The 21,160-nt window shown below is 34.4% G+C and overlaps 1 protein-coding gene across 2 annotated transcripts; it reads right to left on the bottom strand.

Moving 5' to 3' along the window:
* Window positions 1-1,863: 1,863 nt before the first annotated feature.
* Window positions 1,864-20,259, bottom strand: suds3 (SDS3 homolog, SIN3A corepressor complex component). 2 transcript variants are annotated; one of them, XM_048188936.1, is made up of 12 exons: window positions 20,019-20,259; window positions 17,147-17,216; window positions 16,820-16,875; window positions 13,524-13,595; window positions 13,377-13,396; window positions 13,122-13,278; window positions 11,879-11,974; window positions 11,681-11,742; window positions 11,068-11,113; window positions 10,863-10,968; window positions 3,209-3,293; window positions 1,864-2,808 (listed from the first exon to the last, which is right to left on the bottom strand). In XM_048188936.1, exons 1-12 carry the CDS (start codon window positions 20,128-20,130, stop codon window positions 2,710-2,712), a joined length of 981 nt encoding a protein of 326 aa, XP_048044893.1. In that variant the 5' UTR covers window positions 20,131-20,259; the 3' UTR covers window positions 1,864-2,709. The 2 variants fall into 2 exon arrangements, with proteins under 2 accessions (XP_048044893.1, XP_048044894.1); XM_048188937.1 differs by having other exon boundaries at window positions 11,092-11,113.
* Window positions 20,260-21,160: the final 901 nt, after the last annotated feature.

The raw sequence follows: 21,160 nt of genomic DNA, 5'->3' as shown, positions 1-21,160 counted from the left end.
TGCTACTTTTTTTGTCAGAGTGTCACAATTTTGTGAAAATGGAGTGTTTCAAAAGAGCAAGCTGACTTCCGTGAATAATAACATGTGTTTTAAGGGGCGGTCACACTACATGCTGCGCAGGGATTTTTGTAGGCCAAAACCCGGAAAGGAGTTAGAACATCCAATTCCATCATGCTGAAGTCAATGGATTTTTTGAATGGGTTTTTGGTTAAATGCCTGAAATAATGTCTGTGGTGAACACAAGCTCAATATATTTTTCAGCTTTTATCCAACAACATAAAATGCATCAGTAATAGCCCCTTGTGACTTTTTGAAGCTTTTTCTTGTCTTGTAAAAGGCAGTTGCTAACAAGTGGCTAAATGGGACTACAGAGGTTGTTGGGGACACTGAACATCATCACATCGAACAGGAAAACTCATCTACTCGCTAGTTCGCTTTCACAGCCCATTGTGTTTATAATTGTGCTCTTGCAAACTATTGTAACTCAAACTTTCAGGGATGTTTTTTTTTTTTTTTTTTTAATGAGATCGGAAGAGATTGGAAGCTTAGAGATGGTGACATTGAAGTCATGTGACCATGGTGTAGTCCGTTCGTAGCCGACATTTAGCCTTTTACTTCTGGCAATTATATTTAGATTGCAAAATTCTGAAAATTTGTGCCCATTATGATGAAAAAAACATGAAAGAATCAAATTTTTGTTGGTCACAGAGCTTTTTCTGCAATAATCCAATTGTCAATGGAAAAATTCTATTTGGATTTTGCCAAGAGGACCAGGGTGATGCTAACTTCTGGGTCGGACTAAAAAAACATCATCACTGCAGCGTTCTCTTGACCACATGTGGGAAAGCAGAAATGCATGCTCATGCGGATTTCACTGCATTCCAAAGTTCAAGTTTGGTGAAATCTGACCAAACATATCACGTATCACCAATTCGTATCACATGAAGATGTGCAACCAATAGAAAATCAATACGTCACAGCGTGACCTCTGAATTCAAAGAACACAATTTTAAACCTCTAGGTTTGCAGCATTGCAGGAAAGTGGAGATGGAGTTGATGTTCTCACACTTAAATGTAAAATGTTTTTAAATAGTCATGTTATACACAACATAAGGGCTGTGTATGAATTCTCATTCATTCATAATATGTACTGAATTCAAACAAGAACTTCCTTCAACCCTTGATAAAGGTTCTGTAGGTTTGCAAATGCATAAAAAAAATGCATTTGCAAACTGGATCCAGAGACAGCGATTTCACAAAAAGGTTTTTTAGTTTTCCCAATTTTTATGCATTTTCAAAATTCTCAAAACCCTCATATAACTTGCCTTGTTATTAAACCTGTATGAAAGCAAACATTTTACATTCACACTACTAATGATCTAAAGCGACAAAGGCAAACCTAAGTCTTTCATTTTCATGAAAAATTGGCAATTTGAAGCAACAACTGGACATGCAACAAATAAAAAAAAGAAAAAAAAAAAGATGGAAACGCCTCCTCGATTGTAGTCTTGAGTTTTCTTCTGGGAACGTACACGTCACAACACCCCAAAAAAGTGGGGCAAAGTCTGGTTGAATTGCATTAGTAGGGTGTTTAAACTCATGGTTATGGTAAGGGGCATTAGGTAAACATGCTCAGAGCTCAGACCAATCACAACATATCAGACTAGCTGACCAATCAGAGCACATTGCGCTTTTTGGAAGGAGGGGATTCATAGAAACAGGAGCTAAACAGAGCGTTACTGACAGAGTAGGAATAGAGGTGCTGCAATAATGTAAAATGTGTCAAAAATTTTTGAACATTCAAGCATGAAAACCTATTCTAGTAGGCCCCAAAAACAATCAATCAAAATCAAGACTTTGAAATAAGGCATAATAGGTCCACTTTAATTGATTTTAGAATGTGAACGCACAATTATGCATTCTCAAACTAATCGAAATCTTGAGCTCTAAGTTTTCTATACCTTGGTACTGTAATCATCTTAACAACCTGCTAAAATAATTGTCAAAAACACATTATAAGCATTTACTTGCAAGTTGTTTGTTATATAAAAAAACTTCTGCCAGGAACATGTAAATTAATGTAAATTAATGCGTCTCATGTTATAACATGTGTAAGAAGAAGTGCCGTTAAAAACAAGGTCAAATGTTAATGGGGAGAAAAAAAACAAAAGCAATTCTGCAGAAACAAATGTTGTTTTGCACTGTATGAGCCAAATTTATTTAATGTTGGACTAAATACAAAATTAAAACTTGCGAAGTAATTTGAAATCCTGTACACTTTCAAAAGCATGGAGAGAATAGACTATGGCATGACATATCAACAAAACCACAAAATAAATGCCTTACTGGCAATAAAATAAAATGCCAAAGTGTATTGTTGTCTACTCACTTCATCTGAGCTCTTTGAAATCAAACAGTGAAGCGTAAAGTGTTACCTCAGAAATTGTAACTGCATTGCATGTACAATGCAAAATTCATAGAGAAAGAAAAGGCAAAAAGAAAGACAAACGTAAGACAGTTCATGATATACTTTGGTAGTATCTATACAGTACGTGTGAAAGTGATAGAAAAATAAGATAAGACGGGAAGAAATATCATGCTTTAACATGTAGTAGACGACTTGGTAAAACAGGAAGAGCATCAAAATGAATTAAAAAAAAAAAAAAAAAAAAAGAAAAGGAAAAAGAGGAAGATGAGGAAGAGTGACATCTATGCTGCTGACCGGCGTCTAATGATGAAGGCCCCTCGCTGAAGCTGTCCTAAATAAATCCTCATCTTCGTACTGTCACTTGTCTTTCTCACCCAGATCTGCAAGAGAAATGAAATCCAAGACAAAACACTTCAGTGTTTATCCTGTACCACCTTCCTCCAGAATCCAAATGAGTCCTAAACAGTGATTTGTACTCCAAAGCCACTGGCTCAGCAAGTAGGAGTCCAGATCTATGCAGTGTGTTATTGATGCTGGCATTAAAAGGATGCAAATGAAACAAAAGCCATTGGAAAAACATCCTCATACAATTTGATATGGATGCAGATTACAATAAATGAGAGCGACTAAATGAGAATTTTCCTCTTCTGGCCCTCCAAAGCTGATTCACTTGAGCTGATCTCAATAACCTGCTGTTTATTTCCCCTCAGAGCAGGTCATTAGTCTGAAGAGCACAGTCATTTGTTTAGCACCAATCAGAGGAGAGAATCAGACACCAACCTCATTGGTCCCCACAGAGCTGATGACACAGCTGATCTTGGTGTTCTCCTTGGACTCCAGATAAATTGCTTGACTTTTATGGTACCTGAAACAATAACAGTATTAGTCTCTTAAGATCCTTTAGACTGAAAGACCATTACAGAAAATTCCCTTTCTCAGTCAGGTACTGTACGTGAGCTTACCTCCTCTCATATCTTCACTGAAAAGGCTTAAAGGATTTCAAAATTACTAAAATTCTGTCATCATTTTATCACATTTATGAAATTCTGCATGGATGAACAGGCGAGAATTAACTTAATTTATGAGACTGATGTGCAATTATAAGAAATGTGTCCAATAAAATTCTGCCAAAGGGAGCATTACTAGATTTTAAATGTAGAGGTGTACTTATTTTTCCACAGATGACTCATTTTTGAATTCCTGTAGTCATTCTGTAAATAAGTCACATTTTAATGGTAATTATTTGGTAAATTTTATCACCTTCACCAATCAATACTAACTAAAAGCTTCCGAATGGATACAGTGCACAGCATAAATGAGTACACCCCCCTCTGAAACTTCTGAAAGTCAGCAATTACTCAATTACTTAGAAGACATGTTAGGGTTCTTTAGAGATATAATGTTCCAGCAAGTCAATTACCAAAGAAGCATGTCAAAATAAGATTTTCTTATCAAGGTGATAAAATGTTGTGTAGCAAAAATGAGTACACCCTCCTAAAAGTTACTAAATAAAACAAAATAAAAAAATTCTGGTGGAAGTTTAAGGCAATGTTTGTTCAACAGGTAAGTATGCTGAACCAAAACATTTAAAGAGAAGTAATTTCTTGACAATTAAAAGTGTTATATAGCCCACTGAATCATTCTCACACTTAATGCTGACAACAATGGAGGCACTTGGGAGAGAACTGTGAGGAGACTTATTTCTTAGCACAAAAGAGGACAGTGCTACAAGAGGATTATCAAAGCATTGTTTTAAGTGTGAAAATATAGCAGAAGTAACACTGAAATTCAAAAAGAACTGACAGGTGACAAGGCCCCTGAAATAATCAGGCCTTCATTTTAAGCTTTCATTTAGTGATGAGGGATTTTTTTGCTAGACAAAGAGCAGGAGAAATACCAAGCGAGTGTCTCAGAGCCAGCAAAAGCTATGAAAAAAGAGACTGTTTATCTCACAGAGTAAGAAGCAGCCTGCAGAAATGACATGCATGGTTGTTGTTCTCACTGAAACTACCTACTGTAGCCAAAGCACAATAAATAAGTAAAGTCAGTTAGCCATTTCCAAAGCCCATATTTACAAAATATAGATTCTGGGAATCAATACTCTGGTCTCATGTGACCAAATCAATCATTTTGGATCTAACAGCATCCAAAATGTTATGGTGTTGCAAGAGGAGGAGTACAGTGAGAAGTGCCTGGTTCCCACAGTAAAGTTCAGTGGTAGTAAAGCTCTTATATAGGGATGTATGAGTGCTGAAGGTGTGAGGGAGTTATGCTTTATCAATGCTGTCATGAATTCCCACACCACTGTGTAATTTAATACACAAAATTGAAACAGAAGATGTTACCCTTTCCTCATTCCCTGCATTGTTGGGCATTTTTTCAACATGACAATGAGGATATGCATTCTCCCAAGGTGAAAAACCTTCTGTGGACATGTATTGCACTCAGTCTTAACACTCTTGAGCACCTGTGGTGGATTCTGTAGAGACAAGTTGAGCAACACTCCCCATTAAAGATCAGGGCATTTAAGGAGCTCATCATCCAGGAGTTAAACAGGACAGATGTGACAGTTAGTCATGAGCTTGCACACTCCGTGCCAAGAAGGGTCAGAGCAGTATATTCAAAATTATGGAGGGCATACTAAGTACTAGAATATTATACATTTGTTGAATTAAATCTAGGGTGTACTTATTTATGCAATCTTAATTTAAACAAAATTGGCTAATTTACTCAGATTTTATTACATATATGTTTAATACATTTTAGTTTTGCCATCTTTCCATGAATTGTATTAGTGATCATAAAGAAAATACATCTTTTGTATTTGTTCAGAGGGGGTGTACTCATTTATGCTGTGCACTGTATGTCCACATATGTTGAAAAAGTTTTAACGGTGCTGTATGTAATGTTTGACTGTACTAAAGCATAAAATCCCATTATATGTTTGCAGAGATTTAGGAAACATGCTAAGTTCAAATCCTTGTTTCTCCAAAACACAATGCTACAGACAATTATTCTACTTTGAAACATGCGTTCCGGGTCAGAATGTCTGTGTTTTGGCCTGTGTGATCCTGCCCACTGCCAATTTACCCAATAGTATTTCGACACCCTGGGTTAGCGGAAAACACAGTCAATGTCAACAAGTCAAAGATCTCAAATTCTACCCGACCTAAAAAGACTCAGCATCATCTAAAAAGCTCTATGTACAGAGTCATATTAAACTTTCAGTGTAATTCTTATCACTTTCTATTGACAGTTGCGCTCGTTCCTGTTGCATATCCTCAATCCGGCAACCCACCTGAGCGTCGAGTCTGAGGAGGAGGGGGCGGAGGAAACAACTCTTTCCAATATTTTGAATTTGGCACCCATTTTAACCTCTAGCTGTCAATATTACATTCTTTTTTGACAACAGAAAGTGATAAGCATTACACTGTAAGTTTAATATGACACTGCACATAGTTTTTTAGATGATGCTGAGTCTTTTTAGGTCAGGTAGAATCTGAGATCTCTGACCCAGTTCGTTGACACTGACTGTGTTTTCTGCTAGTGTTTTTTTTTTTTTTTTTTTTTTCCCCCCTTTTTTTTTTTTTACATGCTTTTAGTAGAACACATGCAAAAGAATGGAACAGACAGGTCACTAGGGGTTTCACATACAGTTTGTTCATATACAGTTAACTTTATATCAGGGGTTACTCTCCCAATAGTATCGGAAGAGAGAAAGAGAAGAAAAAAAAAAACATTCACAAGGAGAATATTATGGTATGAATATTATGGTAATGGTCATTTCAAGTCCATAAAAGGTTTAAGGTTCAAATAAAACATACAAATCCAGAATATTTTCATTGAACAAATATTTCATATTATTATTATATACAATAATACTGGTAAATTGCACATGTGAGGAAGAGGAAAAAACAATGGCAGTTGTACACTTACAAAATCTCCCTATGTTCCATCCACATTTCCTATACATTAACCATTTTGATCAGTACTTGTAAAATTTATCCATGTTTAATCTTAGAGAGAAGGTCAGTTTTTCCATATCTTTTACGATCACTATCCATACTTCTTTTGTTGGTGGATTCTCATGCAGCCATTTCTTAGTTATTGCTTTTTTTACTAGCAACCAATAATAAATGAACTAGTCTTGAGAATTAAAATCGGTTGGTATATTTCCTAAATGTATAGTATCGAAGCTGTTCTCAATCTCGAATGTAGAGTGAGTTTTAGAAGATTGTATACTTGAATATATTTTTGATATCAGTCTTTTATGAGACCCACTCTTATATGCATCAATAAAAACAGTGATGATATTAATTTAAATTCTTGCTAGCTTCATTGTTAAATTTAAAACTGGTTTACCAAAATAGTTGCTCCACCTATTTTAACCTTAGAAGGGGACTGTATAGAAAGAGTAAAAACCTGGGCATATGGCTTGATGAAAGGTTGGGTTGTAATATTCATATCAGAAATCTACTAAAAATACTCAGACCTAAATTTGGGTTTCTTTTTCGCTTAAAGAAAAGTTTCCCCTTTGAAGCTAAAAAGAGAATTATCTGGAAAAATCCAGTTGTTTTCTCTCTGTGCTGGATTATGGTGATGTGATCTAAAGTATATGCATGCAAACTCATCTTCACTAAAAAATTGGATTTATATATCATGCTGAAATATGATTTGTGACTAGTTATTGTACCTTGTATGAACTGGTTGGTTAGCCCTCCTTGTATCAGAGGAGAAAATTGCATATCCTGCTGTTTACTACTAAGGCTCTATTAGGTAAACTGCCTTCTTACATCTGTAATCTTTTATCAAATTGTACTTGTAGTTATAAAACTAGATAATCTTCTAAATTACTTTTAATTGGGCCTAGAGCATATTCTGAGTTTGGTAAATCTGCCTTCTCCTCTTATGCTCCTAGGCTATGGAATGAAATGCAGAGTATTTTGATGTTGATGTTACTCCCATCTCTAAATATTCTTAGAAATCTTTTTGAAAGAATCATGTGCATGTTTTACCTAATCAGAACTGGAGTTATAGGAGTGCTGGACAGGACTTTTCTTATATTTCTGGTTTTGTGTCTTTGGAATCAGTTTTATGTGAAACTTTATGTGCTGCTATTTTGGCCAGGACTCCCTGGTAGAAGAGATTTATATCTCAATGGGATTATTCCTGGTAAAATAAAGGATAATTAAATAAATAAATATACTGCACCTTTAATTGGGAGCACTTACTTTTCCAATATAATAGTTATTATGGTTCAGTTCAATTCTGATTCATTTGGGAATATGTTAGTTATAATGTCAATTTTGCTTACACGTGAATGAAATTATCTCTTTGCTAATTCTATAAATTACAAATCAGTGTTTCAGACTTATTTAAACTAGTAACTTGTCTCGCTAAAAAAAGACCCGACTCGTATGTGTAATTCGTTTCGGGAACCATGCTACACTGGGCTCAATGTTTTTTATTTAGTTATTTATTTAGATTCACTAAAAATAACTGGCTTATGAGAAACATTTGTTAAGGAATCGGATTAGGTTGGTCACGCTGAATGTTTGCTTCTGTTTTGCAGTCCGTGATGACTCAATAGAAAGAGTTTTTTTTGCCATTATTTTGTAGTACACTGCTTTTTTTATTGCATTATATTTAATACAGACTGCAAACACATTCACAATTCTGGTAAAATATGCCATAGATTAAGCAAAACATCAGTTCTTTAGAGTCGTTTTTTGGCGGGCAGCCCATTAAGGAGGACAACTCCTTGCCATTATTTTTGTCTTTTTGTTCCATTACTTTGCATTTATGCTCCAAACTCACTTTTATAAGTCAGGTAAAATATGATTTATTTTTCTGTGGCACAAACACCACTAATTAGAGAGCCATCTCTTAAAACATAGAAAGCAAAAAATAGCCTGTGGCTTCACATAAACATCCTCTGGAAAAGTTCAGATAGAGGCATAACTCAGCCTCTCCACTCATTATTAAAATTGCAGAATAAAACTGCATTTAATATACATGTAACATTATACATTTATTGCCTGCGGTATCACACAGGACCATATTTCCTCCTCCGCTCACTCTCTCCTCATCTGCACAAAAATATTCCGGTTGGATTGCATTGCTGAAAGCTACGGCAGCCCACTGTCTAAAGGGCACAACTAGATGAATGCATGCTGACACGCTCATAAAAATCCAGAGGCATTCATGACATTTAATGTCACAAACGCATAAGACAAAGTAATCTCCAGACCTCATCCTAAACCACAAGCTTCCTGTGTATTATGATCACTTATTCAAAACAATGAAATATAGATTTATGTAGTCTGTACAGAGTATTGGATGTCAGAATTTGTGGATCATGATGCCCATGATGTTTACGTTTTAAATATCAGGACACGAACAACGGTAAATACCATGTCAGCAATGTGTGACCTGAATCCTGGCACAGATGTTGCCTTGTTCAAGCAAACAAATACATCACATACACATCCTTAATGTACATATCTAATGAAATAACAGTCAATAGTAATAACTGCGATATTAAAGTTAGTACTTTCTTACAGCCCAAATAAAATAAAATTCAGAATGCTACAAGAATCAAAATATTCTTAAATATACGTCCCATGTAATTACATGCCATGCTATTTTCATACCGGAATCACTATAAAAAAAAAAATTTAAAATGTAAATTATGATACAAATTATGTATAAAAATAAGTCTAAATTGTATGATTAAATATGACAGACAGAACAATAGACAGAATGACAGAAAGACAAATGATAGACAGATCAATAGAACAATATAATAACAGAGAACGATAGAAAGAGCAACATAATACAATGATAGACAGAGACAGATAGAATAGAAGGACAGAACGACAGACAGATAGAACGATAGATAGAACGATAGAACGATAGAATGATAGATAGATAGATAGAACGATAGAATGATAGATAGATAGATAGATAGATAGATAGATAGATAGATAGATAGATAGATAGATAGATAGATAGATAGATAGATAGATAGATAGATAGATAGATAGATAGATAGACAGAAGATAAATATACAGACAGATAGATGCTCTAGGTCTGTCTTGTCTCAGGTCAGTTCCAGCTCTCTGATGTGACACTGTCCTTTACGTAAACTATAATATGATAGAATTGAAAAGCAAAAGAGTGATTGCGCCATCTTGTGGTCAGTACAAGTACAAAAGAGTGACTACGATTTTTTTGAGGCTTCAAGGCCCTGCAGGAACCAGGGGGTCAAGGTTCAATTGGTAAGCATGGCCTATTAGTCTCTGCTGGTAGAAGCTGTAAATACCATGCCATTTATTTCCATAATGTAAATCAGTCAGTCTTTATAAGGGCTTTTACTCAGGGTTATCTTCTCTTTAAACCAACATTGAGTCACTGATCATAAATATGCAAATAAGCATGTTAAATCAGAGTTAAGAAACATACAATGTGAAATCTTAAAACCTGAATATGCAGCATTAATTACTAATGAAGTATGTAAAATACAATAACCCAGAACTAAAGGATTAGTTCACTTTAGAATTAAAATTTCCTGATAATTTACTCACCCCCATGTCATCCAAGATGTTCATGTCTTTCTTTCTTCAGTCGAAAAGGTTTTTGAGGAAAACATTTCAGGATTTTTCTCCATATAGTGGGCTTCAACAGTAAAGGTAAAAAAAAAAAAAAAATGAAAAAGAAAAATTATATACTTTTTAACCACAAATTCTCATCTTGCACTAGCTCTGCGGTGTATGATTATGTATTCATGTTGGAAAGGTCACACGTGACGTGACGTAGGCAGAAGTACCGACCCAGCAGCAGGGTAGAGTAGAGCAAAAACTTCATCTCATTTTTCTCCCATAACTTCAAAATCGCCTGACATCATCGTTTTACCTTTTTTTGTAAAGGCCGTTTGACTTAGTCTTTGCATGTTCGCTTTGTAAACACTTGGACGGTTCTTCCGCCTATGTCACGCATGACCTTTCCAACGTGACTATATAATGCGTGAAGTTGTAGACGTGCATCACTGAGCTAGTGCAAGATGAGCATTTGTGGTTAAAAAATACGATTTTTTTTCTTTTTTTTAGAAAATGGCAGATCGTTTTGCTAAACAAGACCTTTATTCCTCGTCTGGGATCATGTAGAGCCCTTTGAAGCTGCCCTGAAACTGCAATTTGGACCTTTAAACCGTTGAACCCTGGTGAAGTCCACTATATGGAAAAAAATCCTGGAATGTTTTCCTCAAAAACCTTAATCGACTGAAGAATGAAAGACATAAACATCTTGGATGACATGGGGTTGAGTAAATTATAAGGAAATTTTAATTCTGAAGTGAACTAATCCTTTAAGTGCACCTGGAGTATAATGTGGCCACACTAGAACACAAAGCCCAGTAGAACACAGAGAATCTTACCATCTCTTGTCATAGTAGAGTTTCCCCTCCTCTATCCGTGCCTCATAACGCTGGGACGGGGTATCCACCGGAGTGGAAGGGAGGTGCTCTGGAGAAGATGGGGATGCTGAAAAACATCACAGATATTTGCTTTCAATTAATTTCAAATTCATTTTAAAGCCTTTGTGGTTAAATAAATCTGATGGGAAATTATATGGGGAATCACCTCTAAAAGACAAAACGTCCATACCTGGTCTTTTCGGAGATTTAAGCTATGAAGGAAATGAAGCAAAAAAGAAGATTGTTTTGATTTTCTTCAGCAATCTCAGGTGTAAAACACAACAGACACAGACAAACAACCTGATATCTTGGTCAGCTAATACTAATCAGCAGTTGCCAAAGCAATAAATCCAATAATATGTCAGTGTCAAAAACCTATTTTCTGTGTTCCACAGATTTCTTGTTATGTCTCATGTATCTCTTTGAGTAATAAAATGTAATAAAATTCAGGGGAACCTGCTTTTTATTACCTAATAGAGAACGTTTAGAAAAAAAATCCTTTCTTCAAAGCCGAGACTCAAGTCATGAAGACTTTCATTGCGTTTTGATAAAATGGACTGAACTTTTTCTACCACTTTACTTTTTCTCCTCTCATAGCCTGCAAACGAATATGCAAATGCATTTCATTTTTATAAATTATAATGCTGTAAAATTAGATATATTGAAAATTAGGTCAAAAAGTTGATACTGTATCTAAGAGGCAATGAAATTACTAATTTGTACTTCATTTGCCTCATAAAAATGGAGCTAATTCCAATTTTGCTGAGTCGTAACCTTACCTTGTTCAACGTTCTTAGATCTTCCATGATCTGTTCATCAGTGAGTAAATAATTTAACTGAGGTGAGGAGAGTTAAGAAAACCTGATCATTACAGATGCCCTACAGTTGCACAGAAGATGATCTATTTAACTGATGTGTTGGTGGTCTGGAGTGTTTCCAGTGCATGTGTTCTGTCTCTACAGCTATGTGAAGGATATCAGGTGCAGGCTTTCTTCGCTTGTCTGGAATGGGCACAGGGTCATTGGGTCGTCTCCGGAGCTTCCGGGTTATATGGGTTTTTACCTCCATGGAATCTAAAATAAATAAATAAATGGATAGCATACTAGGTTTAGGGGTTTAAATGAATCTTTGACACAAAATAAACTCAATAAAACACAAAAAATAAGGCTGTCCTGGTAAATTTTTTGCAACGGAGGCTTTAAAACTTAAAAAAAGGATAAGAAAACACCATAAAATGATAATAAAAGTGGCCTATATGACTTCTATAAATGTCTTCTGAAGTCATAAGATAGCTTTGTGTGATGAACAGACCAAAATTTAAAATGTTAATTACTAGCTATGTTTCCATCTACCTATTTTTATGGACAGAATTGCCAAGATACACAAACTCTAAAAATGTGCATAAAAAAATGTATGCGTTCAGTTGAGGCTGATCATTTTTTATCTGCGCATAAACTAGCATAAAAAGTCTGTCATCAAAATGGTTGGGTATTATGACCTCCCAGCAACTTATTATACAACTTATTACAGATATTTGCATTGAAAAAAGCACTATATAAATAAAGGTGACTTGACTTGAGGCAGTTTCCCAGGAAGTGACAATTTTGTTCTCTTGAACACATGGGATGGAAACGGTGCTTTATTCAGAAATGTTTTATGAGGCATCGCAATTTCATGCATAAGTTAAATTCGTAACTTTTGATACATAGCTACTGATGATCATCCTCCCCAGTGAGTTAACCACTGTGATGAGATGATTGAGTTTTACTGATTCTTTGACTCAAAAGAATGAATCATTCTCAAATTGGAAATTACTGCCTCTCTCATGAACTCATCAAAGAGAGTTTTATCGCTCTATGACATTTTTATTGTGCTTTTGTTTCCTTTTCTGAAGCTTAAAAGTCCCTCAGTCTTTGTTCACTGCATGGAAAAGAGTTTGGAAAAAAGTTTAACATTTCTTGCTTTTTTCCTGTTGTGCTCTGCAAAAAAGTAATTCAGGTGTGGAATGACATAAAAGTTAAGTAAATGATGACAGAATTTCATTTTTGGGTGAACTATTGCTTCAAGTTTTTTTGTTCTTTATACACAAAAGAAAGTAGTGAAGCGTGCAGCTATAGGAACAGGATCTTGTTCTCTACAACAGCAATACTAACAATGCCTTGCACAAAAACCCTCTCATGTTGCATTTTTCTATCTGATCTCACTTTTCCACTTTCTCACCTCCTGTCAGCTCCATTGTTATTTTCTCATTCTCGATCATCTTCTTCTTCTCCTCTAGCTCTGCAATAAGATTTTCCTTCAGTTCCACTTTCTTATCGTCAAATTCTTTCACCGCTGCTTTTTTCTCTTTGATGTAGTTCCTCTCCACCTGCTCTGTCTACAGGAAATTTAACATTAATTAAACTGTCATATCTGTTTCTTATTGCAGTTATAATGAAACAACAGGTACATAAAAAGAATGAAATTGCAGCTTACCTCAAGTTGTAGAAATAGGTCTGAAAAGATCAAGAGATGGGAGGAGAGGGACCGAAAGAGAGAGAGCACAAACAAGAGATATATATTGGCTTCTGAAATATTGACACTGACATTGAGATGAAAAGCTTTATTATAAATCAACTTTACCAGCGTTACGAAGTCTTTCTTTATACTGCTGATCGAGCTTCTTCATTCTCTTCTGGTACTCCTGCAGTGTGCCTGTGGAAATTAATGGGTATGAAACTGATCTAATTTACTCATTTTTAGCTGACAATTTTTATCCACAGTGATGTATAGTATACTTATTACAGAGACAATCCCATTGGAATAACTTGATCAAGGGGCGCAATGGTGATAGATTACCCCTTTCATGGTTTGAACCTACAACCTTTTGGTTACCAGCAGGCTACATCACCTTGTTAGACCACTATCAATCAAAACAGGCTCTTTTCAGGACATATTTATGTCAAAAAAAAAATATATAAATCTATGAAATACATTAATTTTCTCCATTGTCAACAGACTTGAGTTTTATGGAATAAGAACGTGGAAAAAAAGAATAATGCCTTAATATAGTAAAGTTAATAATAATAGTTATAATGTTATGAAGTTATAATGTTATAAAGTTGTAGTTGCATTGGTTTTTATTTTACTTATTTTAAAACAGTTGGTGACGTACAATATAAATTTGCTTTTTAATTTTAATTTCACTTATTCAAAACAATAACAAAAGGTGTAGCTTGATGACGCCATGAGTGAGCGTGGAATCATGGGAGTTGTTGTCTTTACCTCAACAGCTGATGGAAAACAATCCGACGGGACTCGAGCAGAAATCATGTTCATGGATGAGCTAATGTATTAAAGTTTTGTTAACATTACTGTGGTATGAATCAGGGTGGGGCAGAGAGCCGCGGGAGAGGAACGAGGCTGGTGGAGCGAATGCTAATGAGAGATACCAACGCTACACAGTCTCGAGTCCCATGAAATTAATGGGTATGAAACTGATCTAATTTACTAATTTTTAGCTGACAATTTTTATCCACAGTGATGTAAAGTATACTTATTACAGAGACAATCCCATTGGAATAACTTGATCAAGGGGCGCAATGGTGATAGATTACCCCTTTCATGGTTTGAACCTACAACCTTTTGGTTACCAGCCGGGCTACATCACCTTGTTAGACCACTATCAATCAAAACAGGCTCTTTTCAGGACATATTTATGTCAAAAAAAACCAAAAAAAACAAATCGAAATCTATGAAATACATTAATTTTCTCCATTGTCAACAGACTTGAGTTTTATGGAATAAGAACGTGGAAAAAAAGAATAATGCCTTAATATAGTAAAGTTAATAATAATAGTTATAATGTTATGAAGTTATAATGTTATAAAGTTGTAGTTGCATTGGTTTTTATTTTACTTATTTTAAAACAGTTGGTGACGTACAATATAAATTTGCTTTTTAATTTTAATTTCACTTATTCAAAACAATAACAAAAGGTGTAGCTTGATGACGCCATGAGTGAGCGTGGAATCATGGGAGTTGTTGTCTTTACCTCAACAGCTGATGGAAAACAATCCGACGGGACTCGAGCAGAAATCATGTTCATGGATGAGCTAATGTATTAAAGTTTTGTTAACATTACTGTGGTATGAATCAGGGTGGGGCAGAGAGCCGCGGGAGAGGAACGAGGCTGGTGGAGTGAATGCTAATGAGAGATACCAACGCTACACAGTCTCGAGTCCCATGAAATTAATGGGTATGAAACTGATCTAATTTACTAATTTTTAGCTGACAATTTTTATCCACAGTGATGTATAGTATACTTATTACAGAGACAATCCCATTGGAATAACTTGATCAAGGGGCGCAATGGTGATAGATTACCCCTTTCATGGTTTGAACCTACAACCTTTTGGTTACCAGCCAGGCTACATAACCTTGTTAGACCACTATCAATCAAAACAGGCTCTTTTCAGGACATATTTATGTCAAAAAAAAAAAAAAAAAAAAAAAAAATCGAAATCTATGAAATACATTCATTTTCTCCATTGTCAACAGACTTGAGTTTTACGGAATAAGAACGTGGAAAAAAAGAATAATGCCTTAATATAGTAAAGTTAATAATAATAGTTATAATGTTATGAAGTTATAATGTTATAAAGTTGTAGTTGCATTGGTTTTTATTTTACTTATTTTAAAACAGTTGGTGACGTACAATATAAATTTGCTTTTTAATTTTAATTTCACTTATTCAAAACAATAACAAAAGGTGTAGCTTGATGACGCCATGAGTGAGCGTGGAATCATGGGAGTTGTTGTCTTTACCTCAACAGCTGATGGAAAACAATCCGACGGGACTCGAGCAGAAATCATGTTCATGGATGAGCTAATGTATTAAAGTTTTGTTAACATTACTGTGGTATGAATCAGGGTGGGGCAGAGAGCCGCGGGAGAGGAACGAGGCTGGTGGAGCGAATGCTAATGAGAGATACCAACGCTACACAGTCTCGAGTCCCATGAAGGAGCTCTGGAGATTTTATTACGCTTATATGCCAAAGCGGGCCATTGCCGCTCCTTTCGTTTTGTTGTTTTTGTTTATTTTACATTTAAAGTTATGTTTAACATTTGCCAGTTCTAGTAAATGTTATTCACATTATTTTAAATTCACATTATTTTATTTCATTCTAGTGTCAAATTACTCATACAGGTCACTTTATTTCACAAATTAAAATTGTGGGGTAACGCAGCGCTGTTTTAATTGGTCAAAACAATCATAATAAAAACATTTTATTTTACATTTTAGTGTCTTGAAAGTTATGGTATAATGTTACTCTACTTGTTGCACATTGCAGTAAGCTAGATCGATATTAGAATATCATATTAATAAAAGATGAATGACTAAATGGCATGCAGTTAATTCTTAATATATTGTATGGTGGAGAAAATACTGTACTACTGTTACTACAAATAAAGCTTGTTCTGATTATGCTATGTTACCTACTTGACAATATAATGTTGTCTCTAAGGCATGGTACAAACATTGCAGTAAATCAAGAAAAGAGATTCAAACAATAAGACTAACTGCTGAGCTATTTAACAATTAATTTAGTTTAACATTAGTTTTCTGTCGATAAATGTATCCAAACATATGCTGACCTGTCTAATAAAACACATAATATACTAAAGCATCTTTGGCGTTTCCATGGTTTCTACAGAAATAAAAAAAATCAAGGGTAGTGTGTATATGACACCACTGACAGGCGACGCAATGACACGTGACGTTACACTGGTTAAAATTGCTGATTCACCTGGAATTAAACATTGTTGGAAACATTTGGGATAATGCAAGTACACAAGTCAACAAAATTTAACACATTGTTCAAATGGTTTTTCGGAAAGAAAGAAATTCAATAGTGAAAAGGAGTATTTCCAGTCACCTTCTTGCAGCTGTTGTAGCTGTCTTTTCAGGGATGCCAGTCTGTCTTGATACATCCTGAAGTCAAGACAAAACCAAAATATCTCAAAGAAATTATGCAGTTTTATTACATAACATGCAAATCACATAAATTTGTCATATATATTATTTCCACAGGGCTGACTGACAGACAGACAGACAGACAGACAGACAGACAGATAGATAGATAGATAGATAGATAGATAGATAGATAGATAGATAGATAGATAGATAGATAGATAGATAGATAGATAGATAGATAGATAGATTTGTCATAAATGGATGGTAGTCAATTAGAAGGAATACTCACTGTTCTTTGATTTCAACATAGTCGTCTTCATCATGTTTGGCCATATCTGTTTCACTTGCATCTTCTGTGTCTATAATAATAACAGCAATAAATAAATGATACACTAGGATAAGCCAATCTATGGAACTTTTGGCCATATAGTTTATTAACTGCACATATGTAGCGCCATCTAGCGGACAGACATGGTAGCTTCATCAATTTTCTATGGTAACTCAATCAGGTGTTTTACTCTATTGTAAAAAGCATATGTCAAGTCAAGTCAAGTCACCTTCATTTATATAGCGCTTTTTACAATGCAGATTGTGTCAAAGCAGCTTTACATTGATAACTGGTATATAATTTTTCCTTTTAAAGAATAGTGTCAATGCAGGCAGATCAAAAGCACTGTTGAATAAATGTCAAGGATACTGTTGAATATCAAATGTCAAGTCAAATTAAATTAAATTAGGGCTGCACGATTAATCGTATTTTATCACCATAACGATATCTGCTTCTCTCGATTGATTTTAAATAATCGTCACGATATTGGCCCGCTCTATGAAAATGAACATAATTTGGAAATATTGGAAATATGGGGCCAAGGCACGCGAGAACTTAGAAAAATATAAAAAGCCTCTACTCTGTTGTTCTTATTTAGAGCTAAAATCCAAAGGGATCGTGGATGGAAAAACATGCACGGGCCAATAGCTAACTCACGTTACATATATGTTTGCAGACATTTTTTAAACAGAGGAATTAATGTACACTACCGGTCAAAAGTTTTTTTTAAAAAGAAGTCTCTTCTGCTCAACAAGGCTTCATTTATTTAAATACAGTAAAAATGATCCTTGAGAAATCATTCTAATAGGCCGCTTTGCTGCTTAAGAAATATTTATTATTATTATTATATATGTGAAAACAGTTGTGTACAATGTTTTTTCAGGAATATTTGATTAATAGAACAGCATTTATCTGAAATAAAAAGCTTTTGAAACACTATCACTACCATTCAAAAGTTTGGGGTCAGTAAGAGTTTTTTTTCTTTTTAAAGAAATTAGTACTTTTATTCAACAAGAATGCATTAAATTGATCAAAAGTGACAGTATAGACATTTACAAATGTTGCAAAAGCTTTATATATTTCAGATAAATGTTGTTCTTTTGAACTTTCTATTCATCAAAAATTCTGAAAACAAAATTGTACACAACTGTTTTCAACACTGATAATAATAATAATAATGTTTAATAATAAATGTTTCTTAAGCAGCAAATCGGCATATTAGAATGATTTCTGAAGGATCATGTGACACTGAAGACTGGAGTAATGATGCTGAAAATTCAGCTTTGCATCACAGGAATAAAATACATTTTAAAATATAATCAAATAGAAAACTGTTATTTTAAATTGTAAAAATATTCCACAATATTACAGTTGTCGCTGTATTTTGGATCAAATAAATGAAACCTTGGTGAGCAGAAGAGACTTCTTTTAAAAACATTAAAAAATCTTACCGTTAAAAAACTTTTGACTGGTAGTGTATATTCAAATAGAAAACAGTTATTTTAATATGTAATAATATTTCACAATGTTACTGTTTTTACTGTATTTTATCAAATAAATGCAACCTTGGTGACCTTAAGAGACCTTAATCTTACAGACCCCAAACTTTTGACTGGCAGTACCATTTGCATTCAAAGAACTTTCTAAAAGATAGTTGAAGGATGGTTGACAAATGGACATTAACATTTCTTAACATTAAGATTTTGGTTCAAAATATATTTGTGTGAGGGCAGCATGCCCTCATTATACAGTTTCAAAATTAAATAAATTTGAGAATGTCACAAGATTTCCTCAATATTGTCTTTAATGCCTTTGCTTAGGTCTGAAGTCGAATTGAGTAGTGCCAGAAAAATCATTTGTAAAATCAGCCTTTGTAGACAACAGAAACAGAAAACTAACTAGGGAATACAAGCAGACAAAACAGGGACTGAACTGCAATTGCATGTTACACCTATGATATAATGCTAGATGGTTGTTGTTGTTTGGTTTTTTTTTTTTCAACAAAATTATTATTTATTTAATAAGATTATCAGGTGTCATTCAAGACTAGTAATATGTTATAATGCTATTCATCTACATTTCTCTTAAAAATGCATGATGAACTTCTTATGTATTGAGAAAGTTGATAAACACACACATTCTTTATTCTTCCAGATGTTTCATATATTTTGAATATTGAAAGCTTTTATTATTAAGAGGAGAGTGAAAATATATTTTGTCACGCACAGTTGTCGTTTAAACTGATCTCTTGAGTCTGTTTTCATTACCATCAGTCTCATCTCATATGTGTGCATGACACTAGCACAAGCTAAGTGAGCGGAGATCAACTCCAAGCATTTTAAACCAAATATTTGCCACCATAAATCAACTCTTTCCCAACATGTTTACTTTAAAAACAAGTACGTCCTCTGGTGCATCTGATTTCGAGTCTGTATGAGTTGAAAAACATCCAAATGTATTTGTTTCCTGACGTGTGCTAACTCTGCTAACTGTTTATCAACAGGCTGGATAGCACATAAAACACACAAATATGAAAATGCATAGCCATTACACAGTTAATGATGGCTGTGTAAGCCTTTAAGGTTTAAAAATATCACTATACGGATTAAATAATGCCAATAAAGTTGCAAAAACCCAACGAGCTCTAAAATAGACAGACAGCAACTCGACACATGCACACTTTCCCTGCATGTTTACTCATAAAAGAGCCCCTATTTAACTATCAGCTTACAGCCAGTTCACTCATTATCATATTAAATATGACTTTTAATGCATCAATTATAAGTGAATGAGATAAAAAGGTGAATAAATTGAAATTATTGTGCGTATTCACCTTCTTCCGAGTCTCTGCCTCTGAAACTGCGATCTTCATCTTCATCCACACTGTCTAGCTCTTCCTCATCGTTATAATAATCCACCATGGGTGACAATAAGGTCGACGCCATTTATTATATTTAAATATTGATAATATTGGAGGAAATACCTAAGTGTAAACAATCACACTGCATCGACAACGTTTTCAGTCTCGAGCCTCTTTTTTTCAATGGGAGGGTAGGCCGAGGAATCTGATTGGTGGAGATGGTCGAGCGATGCATGCTGGGAAATGTAGTTTGAACAGCTTGTGCGCAAGTATGACATAAGGGAAATGAGAGAGAGAGAGAGAGAGAGAGAGAGAGAGAGAGAGAGAGAGAGAGAGAGAGAGAGAGTCTCTCCGCGTTTTAAATGTATTGTTCTTATTCAAGGAACATGAAGATTTTCTGAAGTTGTCAGTTCCACTTCTGCCTCTCATGAATTTCTATCTTGATCAGGTAAGCGTATTAATGTCATTATGAAAAGACAAGAAAAACATGCTCATCTATCATTTAGTGCCATTATTTATTTGTATGTAATTTGAATTGCACTGGATTCACACTGAGTTTCATTTCCATCCCACAGATTGGTTTGGAAAGGTTTAATTTTTGTTCATTGTGCACATTCTAAGTTAGTGATGCATTCACAAACAATGTATGTTTTTTAAGATAACTGTTTATCATCCTTTTTTGCCATTATTATCTTTTTCTTCTTCTCGTGAACAAGCATGGTGAAGTTAGTGAAATAAACTGGGAATGACTTTTTGGAAAAATCTGAAGATTTGTATCATAAATAAATAAACATTTGCATTCAAACAGCATCTCTCCATTGTGTTGCATAAAACAGGAATAGTGCTACTACTACAAATAATAATAATTCTATAATAATACTATAAGATTTGTATTCAGATATAAGAAGAATTTTATTATAAACTTGATAAAATTACAATAAGTGCAAAATATATTGCATAAAATAGATACAATATCAGCTAATAATATAATAACAACAATAATAATAATATCATCATCATCAAAATATATTTCTTAGGAAATAAGTTAACTATCAGATTCAAAAATTAGAATAACAGGTGTTCAACATATGAGAAGATTCAGCAAAAATGGATCC

The sequence above is a fragment of the Megalobrama amblycephala genome, linkage group LG4 (assembly GCF_018812025.1).
Source record: "Megalobrama amblycephala isolate DHTTF-2021 linkage group LG4, ASM1881202v1, whole genome shotgun sequence".
Taxonomy (NCBI): Eukaryota; Metazoa; Chordata; class Actinopteri; order Cypriniformes; family Xenocyprididae; genus Megalobrama; species Megalobrama amblycephala.
Note: the sequence above shows the minus strand (reverse complement) of the source record. Positions and strands in the feature narration are given on the sequence as shown.